Here is a 15356-nt window from a genome sequence, read left to right on the forward strand (position 1 = left end):
TAGATACTACAATGAAACCAACGGCACAATGTGTAGCGGCCTCCAAGAAAGCAAACAGAATGTTGGGTATTATTAAGAAGGGCATTACGACCAGGAAGAAGGAAGTCATCATGCCGCTGTATCGTGCGATGGTTCATCCGCATCTGGAGTACTGTGTCCAGTATTGGTCACTGTCCCTCAAGAAGGACATGGCGATACTTGAAAGGGTCCAGAGAAGAGCGACGAAAATGATAACAGGTATGGAAAACCTTTCATACACAGACAGGTTGGGAAGGCTGGGGCTCTTCTCCCTTGAAAAGAGGAGACTCAGAGGAGACATGATAGAGACTTTCAAGATCATGAAGGGCATAGAGAGGGTGGAAAGGGACAGATTCTTCAGATTATTGGGAACCACAAGCACCAGGGGGCACTCAGAGAAGCTGAAAGGGGACAATTTTAGAACCAATGCTAGGAAGTTCTTCTTTACACAGAGGGTGGTGGACACCTGGAATGCGCTTCCGGAGGTTGTGATAGGACAGAGTACACTACGGGGATTCAAGGAAGGTTTGGATAAATTCCTGAACGATAGGGGGATTGAAGGATACAAATAGGGGTAAAGATAGGTTTTAGACAGAGTATAGATAGAAAGATAAAAGGGATTAGAGAAGGATCACATTACAGATCATGGGCCTGATGGGCCGCCGCGGGTGCGGACTGCTGGGCACGATGGACCTCGTGTCTGACCCAGCGGAGGCAACTTCTTATGTTCTTATGTTCTTATAATGGAAGATAAGACAACTGGTGCTCAAATGTCGGGCCTAGTTTTAAAAGTAAAACACTGGGAATTATTTGCACCAAGATGAAGGGAACAGGAAATAGATAGCTCAGATATTGAGAGGTCAGTGCCTGGGGTTTAAATTCTATCCAGAAATGAAAGTAGAAGCTGTGGACCTGATTAAAGGCATAATACATGGTGTCTCTGTGTAAGATGGAAAATGGATTTTGTTTCTTTATAGTACAGTGGAACCTTGGTTTGCGAGCATAATTCATTCCAAAAGCATGCTTGTAATCCAAAGCATTCGTATATCAAAGCAATTTTCCCCATAGGAAATAATGGAAACACGGACAATTCATTCCAAATCCCAAAACTTTAATACTTGTATTGCAAGATCTCACTCTTTTCAAACAGTCACTACCCTGCGGGTGAATTGGGCGTGATGCTTTTATTACGTTCAGCCACACTCAGCGTGAGATGTGCATATGTTGTGCGTACTTTCACGCCGGGCACATGTATTACGTTCAGCCGCAATCAGTGATGCTGTTATGTGTATTTGACGTGACACATGTATATGTGCTCGTACTGCAAGACAACACTCGTTTATCAAGTTAAAATTTAAGAAAATGTTTTGCTCGTCTTGCAAAACACTCGTAAACCACGTTATCCCAGGACAAGCAGGCAGCATATTCTCAATATGTGGGTGATGTCACCGACGGAGCCCCCTAGCGGACGTTTTCGCTTGCGATTGGCCTGCGCATGCGCGCGTACCCCTCCCGCCCGACTTAAGGCATTCATCTCCTCAGCGTGGCCTCAGTTCTATGTTTTTCGCAGAGCAAGAAGCACTGCTCCCTTGCTTCGCGTGATCTTGTTATCTCTCTTGCACCAAAGCTTATTTGGTTAATTTCAGTTAAGTCGCTGTGCCCGTGCCTTTATTTTTCTTTTTTTCCGTTCACATATTTTTGACCGGGTTAACCGGTCTTGCTCTGGCCGCCTGGCCTCGCGGGACCGCAGCCGTATTTTTTCTTATGTCCCGGCCTCGATCTGGGTTTAAAAACTGTACTAAGTGCAACCGGGTTATCTCCATCACCGACCCTCATCGTTGGTGTGTGGAGTGCCTGGGTGTGGAGCACCGCACTGAGTCGTGTCCACGTTGTGCGACTTTGCAACCGCAGGCTCTTCGTCGGAGGATGGCCAAGATTCTTCAACTCTTTGACCCCATTGATCTTGTGGACAGGCCTTGAGCTTGGCCATGGCGCACTCATTGGGTGCCTCAGCCTCGAAGTCCCCTTCGACCTCAAAGACTCCGGCTTCGGCTCCTCCTGCAACTCTGGTCTCGGGTAAGTCTCCTCTTTCCTCCTCAGGTGTGCCGGCAAAGAAGCCTACCTCAGAGTCTCATGTCAGTGCCACCTCGTCAGCGTCTTTGAGACATCATTCTAAGCGTGCCTCCTCACGTAGGGAATACTCTTACTCGAGGTCGCCCCCGAAGGAGCGCACTGCTGCACCTACGATCCAACAGCCTATGTTCGAGGACATGCTTAAGGCTATACTTCTTTAGCACTCTCCAGACCAGTAGAGGTTAACTTTACGATTGGGTATATATCTAATCATGACCAGCAGGTGGAGACTGAAAACAAAACTTTGGGACAGTATATCCTAGCCCCTCCTCTCTATTTCCCTCAGTCTTCTTTCAGTCTCCAGCAGGTGTTGAGTGATCTGTACCCATCTCCCTTGGTAGGGCTGTTGGAATTTGTTTAGAGGTTTATTGTCCCTGTTTTTAGCCGGACGGAGCTTGGACGGACTCTGTTTGGGGGTTCGTCCGACCTCGGGGGTGTCAAACCCGGCGGGTCACGAGCGGGGTCCCTCCCCCCACTTCCTCCACCTCCCCATATTTTTTTAGAGGAGCCTCAGCAGTAAGCCTTGCCCCCTAAATCAAGCAAGGCATATTGCTTCGAGAGCCTGTGGAGTCTGTTCTGTAAAAAAAAAAAAAAAAAAAAATCCTGAGGTAGTGCTGGTCTGGAGGGTTGTATCCCTTTAAGAAAACTGTATTTTACTGTATTTTTTCAACTAACCGGCACTTTTTTACAGCTAGGTCGCGTATGGAGCAATGAGCACTTCTAAAGGGAAAAAGTGCTCATTGTGCTCCAGACGCGAGGCACTCGCGGCCGGCCTGTGCAAGCGGTGTTCAGGCCGGTGCGGTGGAGGAGCTCCGTCGGCAGCGGCTGCAGGCGCCCAGAGCTCCCCGCCGATGGTGCCTCGCGAGTCGGCAGGGAACGGTGGAGAAGCCCGGTCTTCTCCGTCCGCCCACGGAGGGATTCCCCGAGCCGCCGACGGTCGGGTTTTAGAGGATTCCCTCTCAGCTGATATTTTGACAGCTGATGCCGGCTTGCCTGTTTTAGCGGCTGAGACTATTCAGGTCTCTCAGCCGCTTCAGGCTGTGGAGGGAGCTGTTTTGGCGGGAAAGACGCCATCTTCTCTGTCTGGCCCCTCCATTTTGTCTTCCACCTCAGGTGACCTTCCCCCTGTTTTGTCTAAGCAGGGGCAGGTTTCAGCTGGGTCCCCTGCTGTGGCAGGGAGTCCCTTGGGACCCTCGGGGGGTTTTTCCCCTGATTTTTTCTTTTCATTATGCAAAGCCTATTTTCAGGCGGCTGGGGGTCCCGGTTGCGCCCAGGGGGTCTCGGGGGGTGGGGTTTCCTCCGCGCTCCCTGCGGCTTTGCCTCTCTCGTCTGACGTGACGTCCCCTCCGCCGCCTCTCTTGTCCAAGCGTCCGCGGGTGTCGTGGGACGAGGATTTGTGGTCGGAGGAACGTGTCGGTATGGAGGAGGACCTGGACCCTTCTGAGGAATTCCAGGACCCTCTGGAGGGGACGGAAGCTGGCGGCGGGTTGTCGGGTTTCCCGTTCTCCAGTGACGAGGCGTCCGTGGTGCGCCTTTTTCAGAGAGATGAGCTGCCTGACCTTATTCAACAGGTTTCTTCGGCTTTGCGTTTTGAGGACGCGCCGCCGGAGACTCCGCGTGTGGGGGACCCTCTGTTACGAGGGATCCGTTCCGTTTCCCGCTCTTTTCCTATGCATCAGGATATTCGGGATATTATTCTTGAGCAGTGGAAAACGCCGGAGACGCCGTTTCGGCTGGCGCGCAGCATGGCTCGCCTGTATCCCATTCCTGAAGGGGATCGGGCTACGTTAGCTTCGCCAGTCGTGGATGCGGTGGTCTCGGCTATTTCCAAGCGGCATACCGTGCCTGTTGAGGGCGGTTCTGCCTTGCGGGACTCTGAGGAGCGCAAATTGGAGAACATCCTTAAGCAAAATTTTCAAGTCTCTGCTTTTGGGGTCCAGGCGGCTATTTGTGGGGGACTGGTCGCTCGCGCCGTGTTTCGGTGGGCGGAGCGGGTCTTGGATCGAGAGTCTGACGACTGGTCTCTGGTGGATCAGGAGGTAGCAAAGATTGAGATGGCTGCCTCATTCCTCTCGGATGCTCTGTATGACTTGGTGCGGATCTCGGCTAAGTCCATGGCTTTTGGCGTGGCCGCAAGGCGTGTGTTGTGGCTGCGCGCTTGGGCGGCGGATGCTGCGTCCAAAGCTAAGCTTACTAAATTTCCCTTTCGGGGGTCGTTTTTATTTGGAGAGGACTTGGATAAGTTAATTCAGACTCTGTCGGACTCGAAAGTTCCCCGTTTGCCGGAGGACCGTGCCCGCCCGGCGTCTCGGGGGGGTGCGGCCCGGGGGCGTTTGCGGGAATTTCGCAAGTATCGCCCTGGGCGTGGGGCTGCTTCTTTCCAGTCTCCGGGGTTTTCCCGGGGTCGGTTCTTCCAGCGCATGCAGCCCTTTCGGGGGGCCCGTCGGGGGGCAGGGAACCCCTCCGCCGGTTCCCCCGCTTCCCGTCCTGCACAATGACGCCTTGCCGGCGCCCCCCTTGGTTCCGGTGGGGGCCCGGCTGCGCGACTTTTTTCCCAAATGGGCCGAGATCACGTCCGATCAGTGGGTCCTGGAGGTGGTGCGGGACGGTTATGCCCTGGAGTTCGCCCGCTCTCTGCCGGATTTTTTCCTCGCTTCTCCGTGTCAGACTCCGGGGAAGAAGCAGGCTTTTCGCCAGACCCTTCAGCGCTTGCTAGATCTCAGGGCAGTAGTTCCGGTGCCCCCCCCGGAGTGGGGCACGGGCAGGTACTCCATTTACTTTGTGGTGCCCAAGAAGGAGGGGACTTTTCGGCCCATCCTCGATTTGAAAGGGGTCAACAGGGCTCTCAAGGTTCCCTCTTTCCGTATGGAAACGCTGCGGTCGGTCATTCTGGCGGTTCAGCCGGGGGAGTTTCTCACTTCTCTCGATCTGACGGAGGCCTACTTGCATGTTCCTATTCGGACCTCTCATCAGCGTTTCCTGCGCTTTGCGATCTTGGGTCGGCACTATCAGTTCTGTGCGCTTCCCTTTGGGCTGGCCACGGCTCCCCGGACGTTCACCAAGGTGATGGTGGTCGTCGCGGCAGCCTTGCGGTCGGAGGGCATTCTGGTACACCCCTACCTGGACGACTGGTTAATTCGGGCCAAGTCGTTGCAGGAAAGCTACCGGGTTACGGCTCGGGTGGTGGAGTTTCTCCGGTCGCTGGGCTGGGTGGTCAACCTTTCCAAGAGTCGGTTGGTTCCGGCTCAGCGTCTGGAGTACCTCGGGGTGCTGTTCGACACCTCCTTGGGGAAGGTCTTCCTCCCAGAGGCCCGGGTGAGCAAATTGCAGTCTCAGATTCGCCTGCTTTTGGCGTCCCGGTGTCCTCGGGCGCGAGATTTCCTCCAGGTCCTGGGGTCGATGGCGGCGTCCCTGGACGTGGTGAGGTGGGCGCGGGCCCACATGCGTCCTCTTCAGTATGCTCTGCTCCGGAGGTGGTCTCCCCAGAGGCACGGGATGGATGTTCCGGTTCCCCTGCGAGGCTTGGCGCGCTGCAGTCTGCGTTGGTGGCTCCGGACCCCTCACCTAGTTCAGGGGGTGGGTCTGGATCTTCCGCAGTGGACGGTGCTCCTTACGGATGCGAGTCTCCTGGGTTGGGGGGCCCAGTGTCTGGGTCACTCTGCTCAGGGAACCTGGTCCACGGAGGAGGCCTCCTGGTCGATCAACGTGTTGGAGACCAGGGCGGTCCGGCTGGCGCTGTTGGCTTTCCACTCCCTTTTGTTGGGCAAGTCGGTCAGAGTCCTGTCGGACAATGCCACGGCAGTGGCTTATGTCAATCGTCAGGGGGGCACCAAGAGCACTCTGGTGGCGCAGGAGGCGGCTCGGCTCATGGTTTGGGCGGAGTCGCATCTTCTGGACCTCTCGGCCTCTCACATTGCCGGGGTAGAAAACGTTCAGGCGGACTTCCTCAGTCGTCACTTCTTGGATCCGGGAGAGTGGTGTCTCGGCGCCGAGGCGTTTCAGTTGCTAGTGCGTGCTTGGGGGCAGCCCCTGATGGATCTGATGGCTACAAGTGGCAACGCCAAAGTACCCCGCTTCTTCAGTCGTCGCAGGGACGGTCTGGCCGAGGGTCTGGATGCTCTGGTCCAACCGTGGCCAACGGAGGGGCTGTTGTATGTGTTCCCTCCTTGGCCATTAGTAGGCAGAGTACTGCTTCGCATTGTTCGCCATCCGGGGCTGGTGGTCTTGGTGGCTCCGGATTGGCCTCGTCGTCCGTGGTATGCGGATCTGGTGAGGCATCTGGTGGCGGATCCTCTTCCTCTGCCTCTCGAGTGCGATCTTCTGACGCAGGGTCCCATTCCCATGTTCGACCCGTCTCCCTTTTGTCTTACGGCTTGGCTCTTGAAAGGGGCCGCCTGAGTAAGAAGGGATATTCCGACAAGGTGATCTCTACACTTTTGGGGTCCCGGAGGCTTTCTACCTCTCGGGCTTATGTACGGGTTTGGCGTCTGTTTGAGGAATGGTGCCGAGCGCGGGGAGTGGTCTCCTTTCGCGCTTCTCTGCCTAACATTCTGGAGTTTTTGCAGGATGGCCTGGATAGGGGCCTGGCCTGGTCTTCTCTTCGGGTTCATCTGGCGGCCCTGTCGGCTTTTCGGGGGCTGGTGACAGGTCAGCGTTTGTCAGCCATTCCTGATGTGATTCGCTTTCTTAGGGCGGCCAAGTTGCTCAGGCCTCCCATAAGGCCCTCGATTCCCTCTTGGGATCTCAATCTGGTTCTCTCTGTTCTAGTGCGCCCTCCTTTCGAGCCGTTGGATGGCTGTTCGTTGAAGGACCTTACGCTGAAGTCGGTCTTTTTGGTGGCCATTACTTCCGCTAGACGGGTGTCGGAGCTACAGGCTTTCTCTTGTAGGGCTCCCTTCCTGGAGTTTTCAAAGGAGCGGGTTGTTTTGCGGCCTGTTCCTTCCTTTCTGCCGAAGGTAGTTTCTCCTTTTCATGTCAATCAATCGGTGGTCCTCCCGGTCTTGGGTAGTCGGGAGGGTTCTTCTGAGCAACGACAGCTGCGCAAGTTGGATGTCGGTCGGGTCCTCCATGCTTATGTGCAGCGGACCCGGGATTTTCGGAGCTCCGATCATCTCTTTGTGCTTCTGGCGGGTCCTCGTCGGGGGGCTGGCGCTTCTAAGGCTACTATTGCGCGCTGGATCAAGGAGACGATCGCTTCCGCTTATCTTCTGAGTCAGAAGCCGGTTCCGGAGTTTCTCAAGGCTCATTCCACTAGGGGTCAGGCGGCTTCTTGGGCTGAGTCGTCGCTCGTGCCTCCGGTGGATATTTGTAAGGCTGCGGTTTGGTCCTCCTTGCATTCATTTGTTCGGCATTATCGGGTAGATGTTCAGGCGCGTCGGGACGCGGTGTTCGGTGAGCGTGTTCTGGTATCGGCCCTTCGGGGGTCCCGCCCGTGAGAGGGACTGCTTTGGTACGTCCCAATCGTAAAGTTAACCTCTACTGGTCTGGAGAGTGCTAAAGAAGGAGAAATTAGGTTCTTACCTGCTAATTTACTTTCTTTTAGCTTCTCCAGACCAGTAGAGGTCCCCACCCTGTCTGTTGTTGTTGTTGTTGGGGCTGTTGCGCGGGCAGTTTTTGGTTTTTGCTGCGGGTTCTAGTATTTTTCTAGGGCCGGGGAGAATTGAAGAACAGCGGCTGTGGCTCGGCTGGCTTAGCTGGCGAGCTGTGGGGACCTTCTTCCTTCGGGAATTTCTCCTCTGCATTTTCCAACAGCATTTTTTGGGTATGTTATTGGTTACTCCTTTCGGAGTATTGTTTTTTCTCTCTGTTGTTTCCAGTTCTTGGTTCTGCTTGGCTATTCGGCAGACTGAGGGAAATAGAGAGGAGGGGCTAGGATATACTGTCCCAAAGTTTTGTTTTCAGTCTCCACCTGCTGGTCATGATTAGATATATACCCAATCGTAAAGTTAACCTCTACTGGTCTGGAGAAGCTAAAAGAAAGTAAATTAGCAGGTAAGAACCTAATTTCTCCTTACCACGCAGCTTTCCTCAGTGGTGAGCCAACTGGTCCCAACCTCGATGCCTCTGACCTTGGTCTTGACCCAGCCTCGGTCTGACCAGCCTGAGCGTCCTTCTCTTGTGTCTCGGGGCTGTGCCCGCAAGACTCGTCGGGTTCCCTCGAGCAATTCTTCATCTCCCGAGTCACCTGTGACTTTTCGATGGTCCAGGACAGGGGCCCGCTTTTCACCCGCTACTATGTCGAGGCTTGCCCCTCCCAAAAAGCTACGGTCTTCTCCGCCCCTTCGGGGCAGGTCTCCGACCGCAAAGCCTTCCAGGCACACCCTTGTCCTCGAGTTGGACTCTAATTTGCGTTCCCCATCAAGGCAGATGCCAGCCTCTAGGGGGTCTTCTTCGAAACCGGTGGAGGAATTTTCCTTTGCTCCATCTTCTCTGAGGCTCCGCCAGCTGATTCCTTGGACTCCGGAGTCCTTCCCGGTCCACCTTGCACGGGGTCGTTCCTCGACCCCCTCAGACACTTTAGTTAAGCCTCTTCGATCTCCCATTCGCAGGACTCCGAGGCCCCGGCTTAATATTCGAGGGAAATTTCTCCCTCTTTTTCAGCTACTCCCAGATCTCGCTCGGGGTCTCCTCAGGAGGATGAGTCTTCTTCTCGAAACTCCTCCTTTACTCGTTTCATCTCTGACATGGGTAGGGCCTTGAACCTGGACCTCCAGTCTGAGTCCTGTTATACCCAGGAATTCCTGGCAGAAATGGGTGTTGATCATCCGCCCCGTGAGGCGCTGCGCTTGCAATTGCACCAGGTTCTCCAGCAAACATTTCTCCGGAACCTGGAGACCCCCTATGCAGTCATGGCCATTCCCTCCAAGTTGGAGTCCCGTTACCGGACAATCCCGGTTAAGGGGTTTGAAAGTTCTCAGCTTTCTCACCAATCCTTGGTGGTTGAGTCTTCCTTGAAGAAGTCCAACCCCTCGAAGGTTTACACTGCCGTCCCTCCGCTTGAGGAAATCTGTAAGGCTACCACTCGGTCCTCGGTTCATACGTTTACCTCACACTACTGTCTGGATACTTTCTCCAGGTGTGATGGCCATTTTGGCCAGTCCGTTTTGCATAATCTGTTCTCCTAAATTGCCAACTCTTCCTCCATCCCATTCTGGTTAGTTTGGAGGTCTTCCACATGTTGAGAATATGCTGCCTGCTTGTCCTGGGTTAAAGCACAGTTACTTACCGTAACAGGTGTTATCCAGGGACAGCAGGCAGATATTCGCGCAACCCACCCACCTCCCCGTGGTTGGCTTCTTTGCTAGCTATCTGAACTGAGGTCACACTGAGGAGACGCATGCCCTAGGTCGGGCGGGAGGGGCACGCGTGCATGCACGGGCCAATCGCAAGCCTGAAGGACTTCAAGCAAGTCTGCTTGCGAAAACGTCCACTAGGGGGCTCCGTCGGTGACGTCACCCACATGTTGAGAATATCTGGCTGCTGTCCCTGGATAACATCTGTTACGGTAAGTAACTGTGCTTTATTCGCTATCTAAGGTTTGACTGTACTTTGCTGAAACCTTAGGTTTTCATTTGCCATTGGTGCTTTAAGCTCACCTTTACTGACAGATATGATGGATATGTTGCAGCCATATCAATGGTGAGTTGGAGGAGCCTGGAAGTGAACCGAAACCCAGAGATGATACAGAAGATGAGGAAGAAAATGACGATGAATTGACATCTCACCTTCTTTGGGTTGACCACTTCACACCTAGACACTACACGGAGCTGCTCAGTGATGATGTAAGCTAGCCTCAGTGACATAGGCTGGGCCTTTCGTTATCCTTTATACTTCTTCATAGATCCCTAGAAAGAAAGCACCTGCTTATGTGACTATTGTTTTTCACATGCAAGAGAGTCTTACTCCTGATGCTAGATGTAAGCAAGCACAGTATACAAAGAGCTAGGCAGTAATCATGGCTTTTCATTTATTTAGCTTTTATTCCCCCTTTCATAGAAACTCATGAGAAGTGTTATATAAAAAGTTACTGTTTTCAGAGCCTCATAAAAGTGGTAATATTTTGCCTAAGTTTTTTTTTTTTGTTTTTCTTTTAATATTTTCACCAGTGACTTCAAACTGGTATTCAGTTTTGGAACACAGAAGGATCAGAGTAAATCCAAGCAATCAGTATAGTGCTTGCAGCTGAGGGAAGGCTACCAGTGAGGACAAGGGATTGCTACGAAGTTCTAATACACCCTTGATTAAAAAAGCCTATTATCAAATCCTCCTCACAATAAAATTGATAACTTTTTAAAAGTCCCCTGGGGGAAATGGCAGGATTTTAAAACAAATTCTTTGATCAACAAACATGAATCAGATGTGACATTATTGAACAATATTGGGCAAAATCAGGGTTCTAGCTTTGTGAAAACTCATTTTATTTAACCTGATCATGTAATTTGTTCTAACCCACAGTATAAATAATAATAACTAATAACTTTATTCTTCTACACCACCATAGTCAAATGACTTCTAGGCGGTTCACATTGAAAGAAGGCTTGACAATCAGCGAATTACAGAATGAAAGAAGAGACGTGTTACATGAGAAATTACATCAGGTTTGCAAAGGGGAAATATCATAGTGAGTGAAGGTCATCTGTTTAGGCGATGAATTTGTCGAATAGAATGGTTCTAAAATGATCTACCAACAATAAAATTAAAAAAAACCACAAAGCACACTGTACGCAGAGAAAATGTTAACTATCATCTCGGGGTTTTTATCAGAGGTCAAGGCAGATGACTTTAAAATATGCAATGTCACCTCAGTAACGACTATACAAAAATAGATAAATATACCCCCTTCCCTTTTACTAAACCCCGATAGCGGCCTCCAGTGCAGGAAGCTGCGCTGAATGCCCTGCGCTGCTCTCGATGCTCATAGGCTCCCTGCACCAAAAACCGCCATTGCGGTTCAGCAAAAGGGGGCCATAATGCAAAATATAGACAGCAGACACAAACTCTCAAAACGGACACACCCCGATCACCAAACTGAAAAAAATCACTTTACCTACCTTTTTGTCTGGTGACCTCATGAGTCTCCAGTTCCACTTCCTTCCTCTGTAAAGCCAATATTTCTTTCTTTCTCTCTGAGAAATTTTATTTGTGCTTAGTATTCTGGTTCTCCTAGATGTTGGAGAAAGATACCATTTTCAAGAACCAGCTGTTGCTTTCTTTGCTTTGTATCCAGTACATAAACCGCTGCCTTTTGAAATGGCTGAAGCTGTGGGATCTCGTGGTATTTGGGAAGGAAAAGACAGCAAGGAAACCAAAAGAAAACACAGGAACTCGCTCCCTATTAAAACATCAGCAAAAGGAGCAGCAGAGCAAGTGGAAGAGCAAAGAGCAGATCATGGAGGAGATACTGGAGGCTGAATTGGATCAGCACAACAGGCCCAAGTATAAGGTTGGTGCTTTTCCCTGGAAACGCTCAAGCACATAGATGGCCCAGCATTTCAGATAATCTATTATAATTTCTTTAATCTTCTGCCTTTCTGCTGTTAGCTCATCATAAGTCTGTTAGTTGTCAGCTTTTCATGTATCTGATGTTGTCTTTCTGTTTCCTGCAGGTTTCTTTGTTGTGTGGGCCTCCTGGGTTGGGCAAGACCACGCTGGCTCATGTAATCGCAAAGCATGCTGGGTACAACGTGGTTGAAATGAACGCCAGGTGAATTGGTGTTAAGATATTTTTTTCCAAATGCAGTTGGAATGCTTGAGAGCTCTTAACCTCTAAAGGTGTGAACTAGACCAGTGTTTTTCAACCTTTTTATACCTATGGACCGGCAGAAATAAGATAATTATTCTGTGGACCGGCATCGGTCCGTGGACTGGCGGTTGAAGAACACTGGGCTAAGTCGTGGGCCAGACCCCGCCCATCTCTACCCAATTTCCACCCCAGACCCCGCCCCCATAATAGTACTAATTGTACCTTGCACGTCCCGTGCCTCATCTGGAAGCCTTCCCTCTGACGTCAGAGAGAAGGCTTCCGGTTCAGGCGCAGGATACCCGTAGGAACTACTGCCCGTGGATTTGTGCACTGAATCAGTTAGGAAGAGGGAGCTGGTTCGAAGATAACGCCGCATTGATCGCACTGTGGACCGGCGGTTGAAGAACACTGTTTTGGGCCTGATGCACATGCTGGCCCTGTGGACCGGCAGGAAATGTCTGTGGACCGGCACTGGTCCAAGGACTGGTGGTTGAAGAACACTGAACTAGACAAAGCATAGTCTGTTCCCAGAAACCCCTGGTCCATACAGTGAATCCTGTGAGGTTTGTTTCTCTGAGTCTTTTCGTATTGCTGTCCTCAAAGAATCTAAAGATTAATCCACATGTGTTTTTTTAAAGGGTAAAATTGTTTTCTGAATACTAATGAGCCCATTCATTTGGGCTGCACTGTTATCATGCACAAGTCTGAGCAATCCTATGTTTTATTACAGCGACGATCGCAGCCCTGATGTCTTCAAGACCCGGATTGAAGCTGCAACTCAAATGAAGTCTGTTTTGGGAGTAAACGAGCAGCCCAACTGCTTAATCATTGATGAAATAGATGGAGCCCCCACTGTGAGTCCCTGTCCTGAGACATTTCACACTTACAGTAATAGTCGCTGCCAGATCTGGATGAGAGGCACAAGTGTGTCTCTCCAAGGACTCCCCATGAAGTAGCTCATTGTAACTGGGCCAAAGAATGGTCGGCATTAGCTGCCAGTATTCACACCATCTGCTGTAACTTGATGTGAAAGTTTGTAATCTATTAAATTTTTAGCTGGAAAGGTAGAACTTCTCTGTCTTTTTAAAGTGAGTCAAAGCAAATGTATGATCTACAAAAGTAGAGTAGGTGGATGGGTAGATCTGTCTTAGTCTTATTAAGTAACCATTCATTTTATTCTCTGTAACCAAATAAACCTTGGTATTCCCTTCCTTCTGCCTCCTAGGTTACTATTAACATGCTGCTGAGTTTAGTCAACCGCAAGGATAACAAAGAGACTGAGCCACAAGCTGAACCTGGAGGGGCTGCAAAGAAGAAAAAGAAGGAAGGTGGACTTTTACTGCGACCAATCATTTGCATATGCAACGATCAGTTAGTATTTCTCATTAAATGGGACTTTGACTAACCCCTATAAGAGAAAACTAGGTGTTCATGAGATGGGAATGAAATCCAGCCCTGTGTCATCAGCGACATCCTGTCAGACGAGCTTCATTCAGATCGAGGGTTTTTGTTTCATTTATTTAATCACTCAAGATGATTCTTCCCATAATTAACATGTCACTCCTTTTCTGATGAAATCGCACTGGCTCCCGTATCTCTTTTAAAATGTTACTCTTAGTATTTAAAACTCTTTCCACTAATGAACTGCAATTTATTAATAAACTGCTTATCCCTTATAGTACATCGCGCTCTCTTCGATCCACTAACCAAAAGCTCATAGTGGTCCCCTCTTTGAAAGTTATCGGAACTCGACGACATGATATGTTTTCAGTGATGGCTCCGCAACTTTGGAACACTTTGCCTCAGCATATAAGAGAGGAAAATGATCTCAGCCGTTTTAAAAATAACCTAAAGAGTTTCCTTTTTAAAGATGCTTTTAATCTTTAAATTATGTTCAAATTTTGTATTAGTTTCCTTCCAGGTTTCTACTTTTCCCTCCCTAATGTTCTTTCCATTTGTGGTTCTTTTCTGGACTTTAAAGCACTGAATTGTAACTCTATCCCTCCTTACCTTGTGTATTGATTAGTCTGTAAGGTCTGTTGGTCTAACCCATCATTTTTAAATTTTAAATGATAGGTCTAAATATAAATAGCTAAGAAGAAAAAAAATTAAATTTAAATTTAATCAGGTTGGGCAGACTGGATGGACCATTCGGGTCTTTATCTGCCATCATCTACTATGTATATTTATATATTTTTTTATTGTAACTCGCTTAGTAAATCTGAATAAGCGATTCATCAAATCAAAATAAAACTTGAAAGTGGCAGCAACAAACTGTATTATGTCATCTGTAAAACAAGGGGCTAAATAAACCCAAAGAGCCAGGATCTATAAATGGCGCCATAAGTTAGGCAGTGGTAGGTGCTGTTCCACTGCCTAACTAAATTGCTTTAATTGGTTTTAATCAGTGTAGTAATTGTGCCATTAAAACCCGATTAAAAATTTGTTAAAAAAAGGCAAGTGTTGGTAGATGCCTACAAAGATAGTCACCGTAATCGCGTCTAATGGCGCCTAAGATCAAAGTAGACATGGTTGGGGCAGAGAGTGTGGTGCAGTGGTTAAAGCTAAAGCTTCAGCACCCTGAGGTTGTGGGTTCAAACCCTGCACTGCTCCTTGTGACCCCGGGCAAGTCACTTAATCCCCCCATTGCCCCAGGTATGCTAGAGAGATTGTGATCCCACCAAGACAGACAAGGAAAAATGCTTGAGTACCTGAATAAATTCATGTAAACCGTTCTGAGCTCCTCTGGGAGAACGGTCTAGAAAATTAAATAAATAATTGACCTTACATTGGATGTGATTCTCAAAAGAACTTAGACATTTGCACTTGAGGCGCCTAAGCTTGATTGGCACGCGGCCAGTGCTGTTTTTGTAGGCAGCTGCTGATTAAGGTGCCGTTTGCAGAATCCGGCCCTAAAACATTTACCTTTGAAGAAAACTCATCTGCATTAGCACAGAATTCCTGGAAAAGCACATCTTACTAAAAAACCTCCACCAGCTTTTGAATTTGCTCTTCATAAAACCTTTTTTGCGTTCTATAGGTACGTTCCGGCATTAAGGCAGCTGAGGCAGCAGGCCTTCGTCCTCCATTTTCCACAGACGCTGCCATCAAGGCTGGTTCAGAGGCTATATGAGGTCAGTATAATTGGAAACGCTAGAGTTCAAATGGTTTAGTACTGATTTTTTGACTTTTGAGAATTCTTTTACAAAATAATTGGCATAAAATTATTTATAAATAAAGTTAATCCAAACAGTGTTGGAGCAAAGTTTGATTTACTTATATCATTGGTGCTCCTGTAATGTCTTTTATTGATTTTTAAAACTTACACTAAGTGTAACAGCATATAACATCATTTCATGCTTAAATACATCACTTAATAGCCTATCAACATTTAATTCAGATTCCATATCCCTTCCTCCTCTATATTCAACTTGCACACATAAGAGAACCAAAATACCCCCAC

General features: G+C 49.4%; 1 protein-coding gene across 2 annotated transcripts in view; it reads left to right on the plus strand.

Moving 5' to 3' along the window:
- CHTF18 (chromosome transmission fidelity factor 18) overlaps nucleotides 1–15356 on the plus strand; it is a 103263-nt gene that overhangs the window by 27805 nt on the left and 60102 nt on the right. For both annotated transcript variants that reach the window (XM_033963991.1, XM_033963990.1), the window contains 6 exons: nucleotides 9779–9932; nucleotides 11378–11593; nucleotides 11757–11854; nucleotides 12624–12747; nucleotides 13119–13264; nucleotides 14934–15027. In XM_033963991.1, the coding sequence (XP_033819882.1) occupies nucleotides 9779–9932; nucleotides 11378–11593; nucleotides 11757–11854; nucleotides 12624–12747; nucleotides 13119–13264; nucleotides 14934–15027 (832 nt within the window). The remainder of the gene's footprint in view (nucleotides 1–9778; nucleotides 9933–11377; nucleotides 11594–11756; nucleotides 11855–12623; nucleotides 12748–13118; nucleotides 13265–14933; nucleotides 15028–15356) is intronic.

The sequence above is a fragment of the Geotrypetes seraphini genome, chromosome 11 (assembly GCF_902459505.1).
Source record: "Geotrypetes seraphini chromosome 11, aGeoSer1.1, whole genome shotgun sequence".
Lineage (NCBI taxonomy): Eukaryota > Metazoa > Chordata > Amphibia > Gymnophiona > Dermophiidae > Geotrypetes > Geotrypetes seraphini.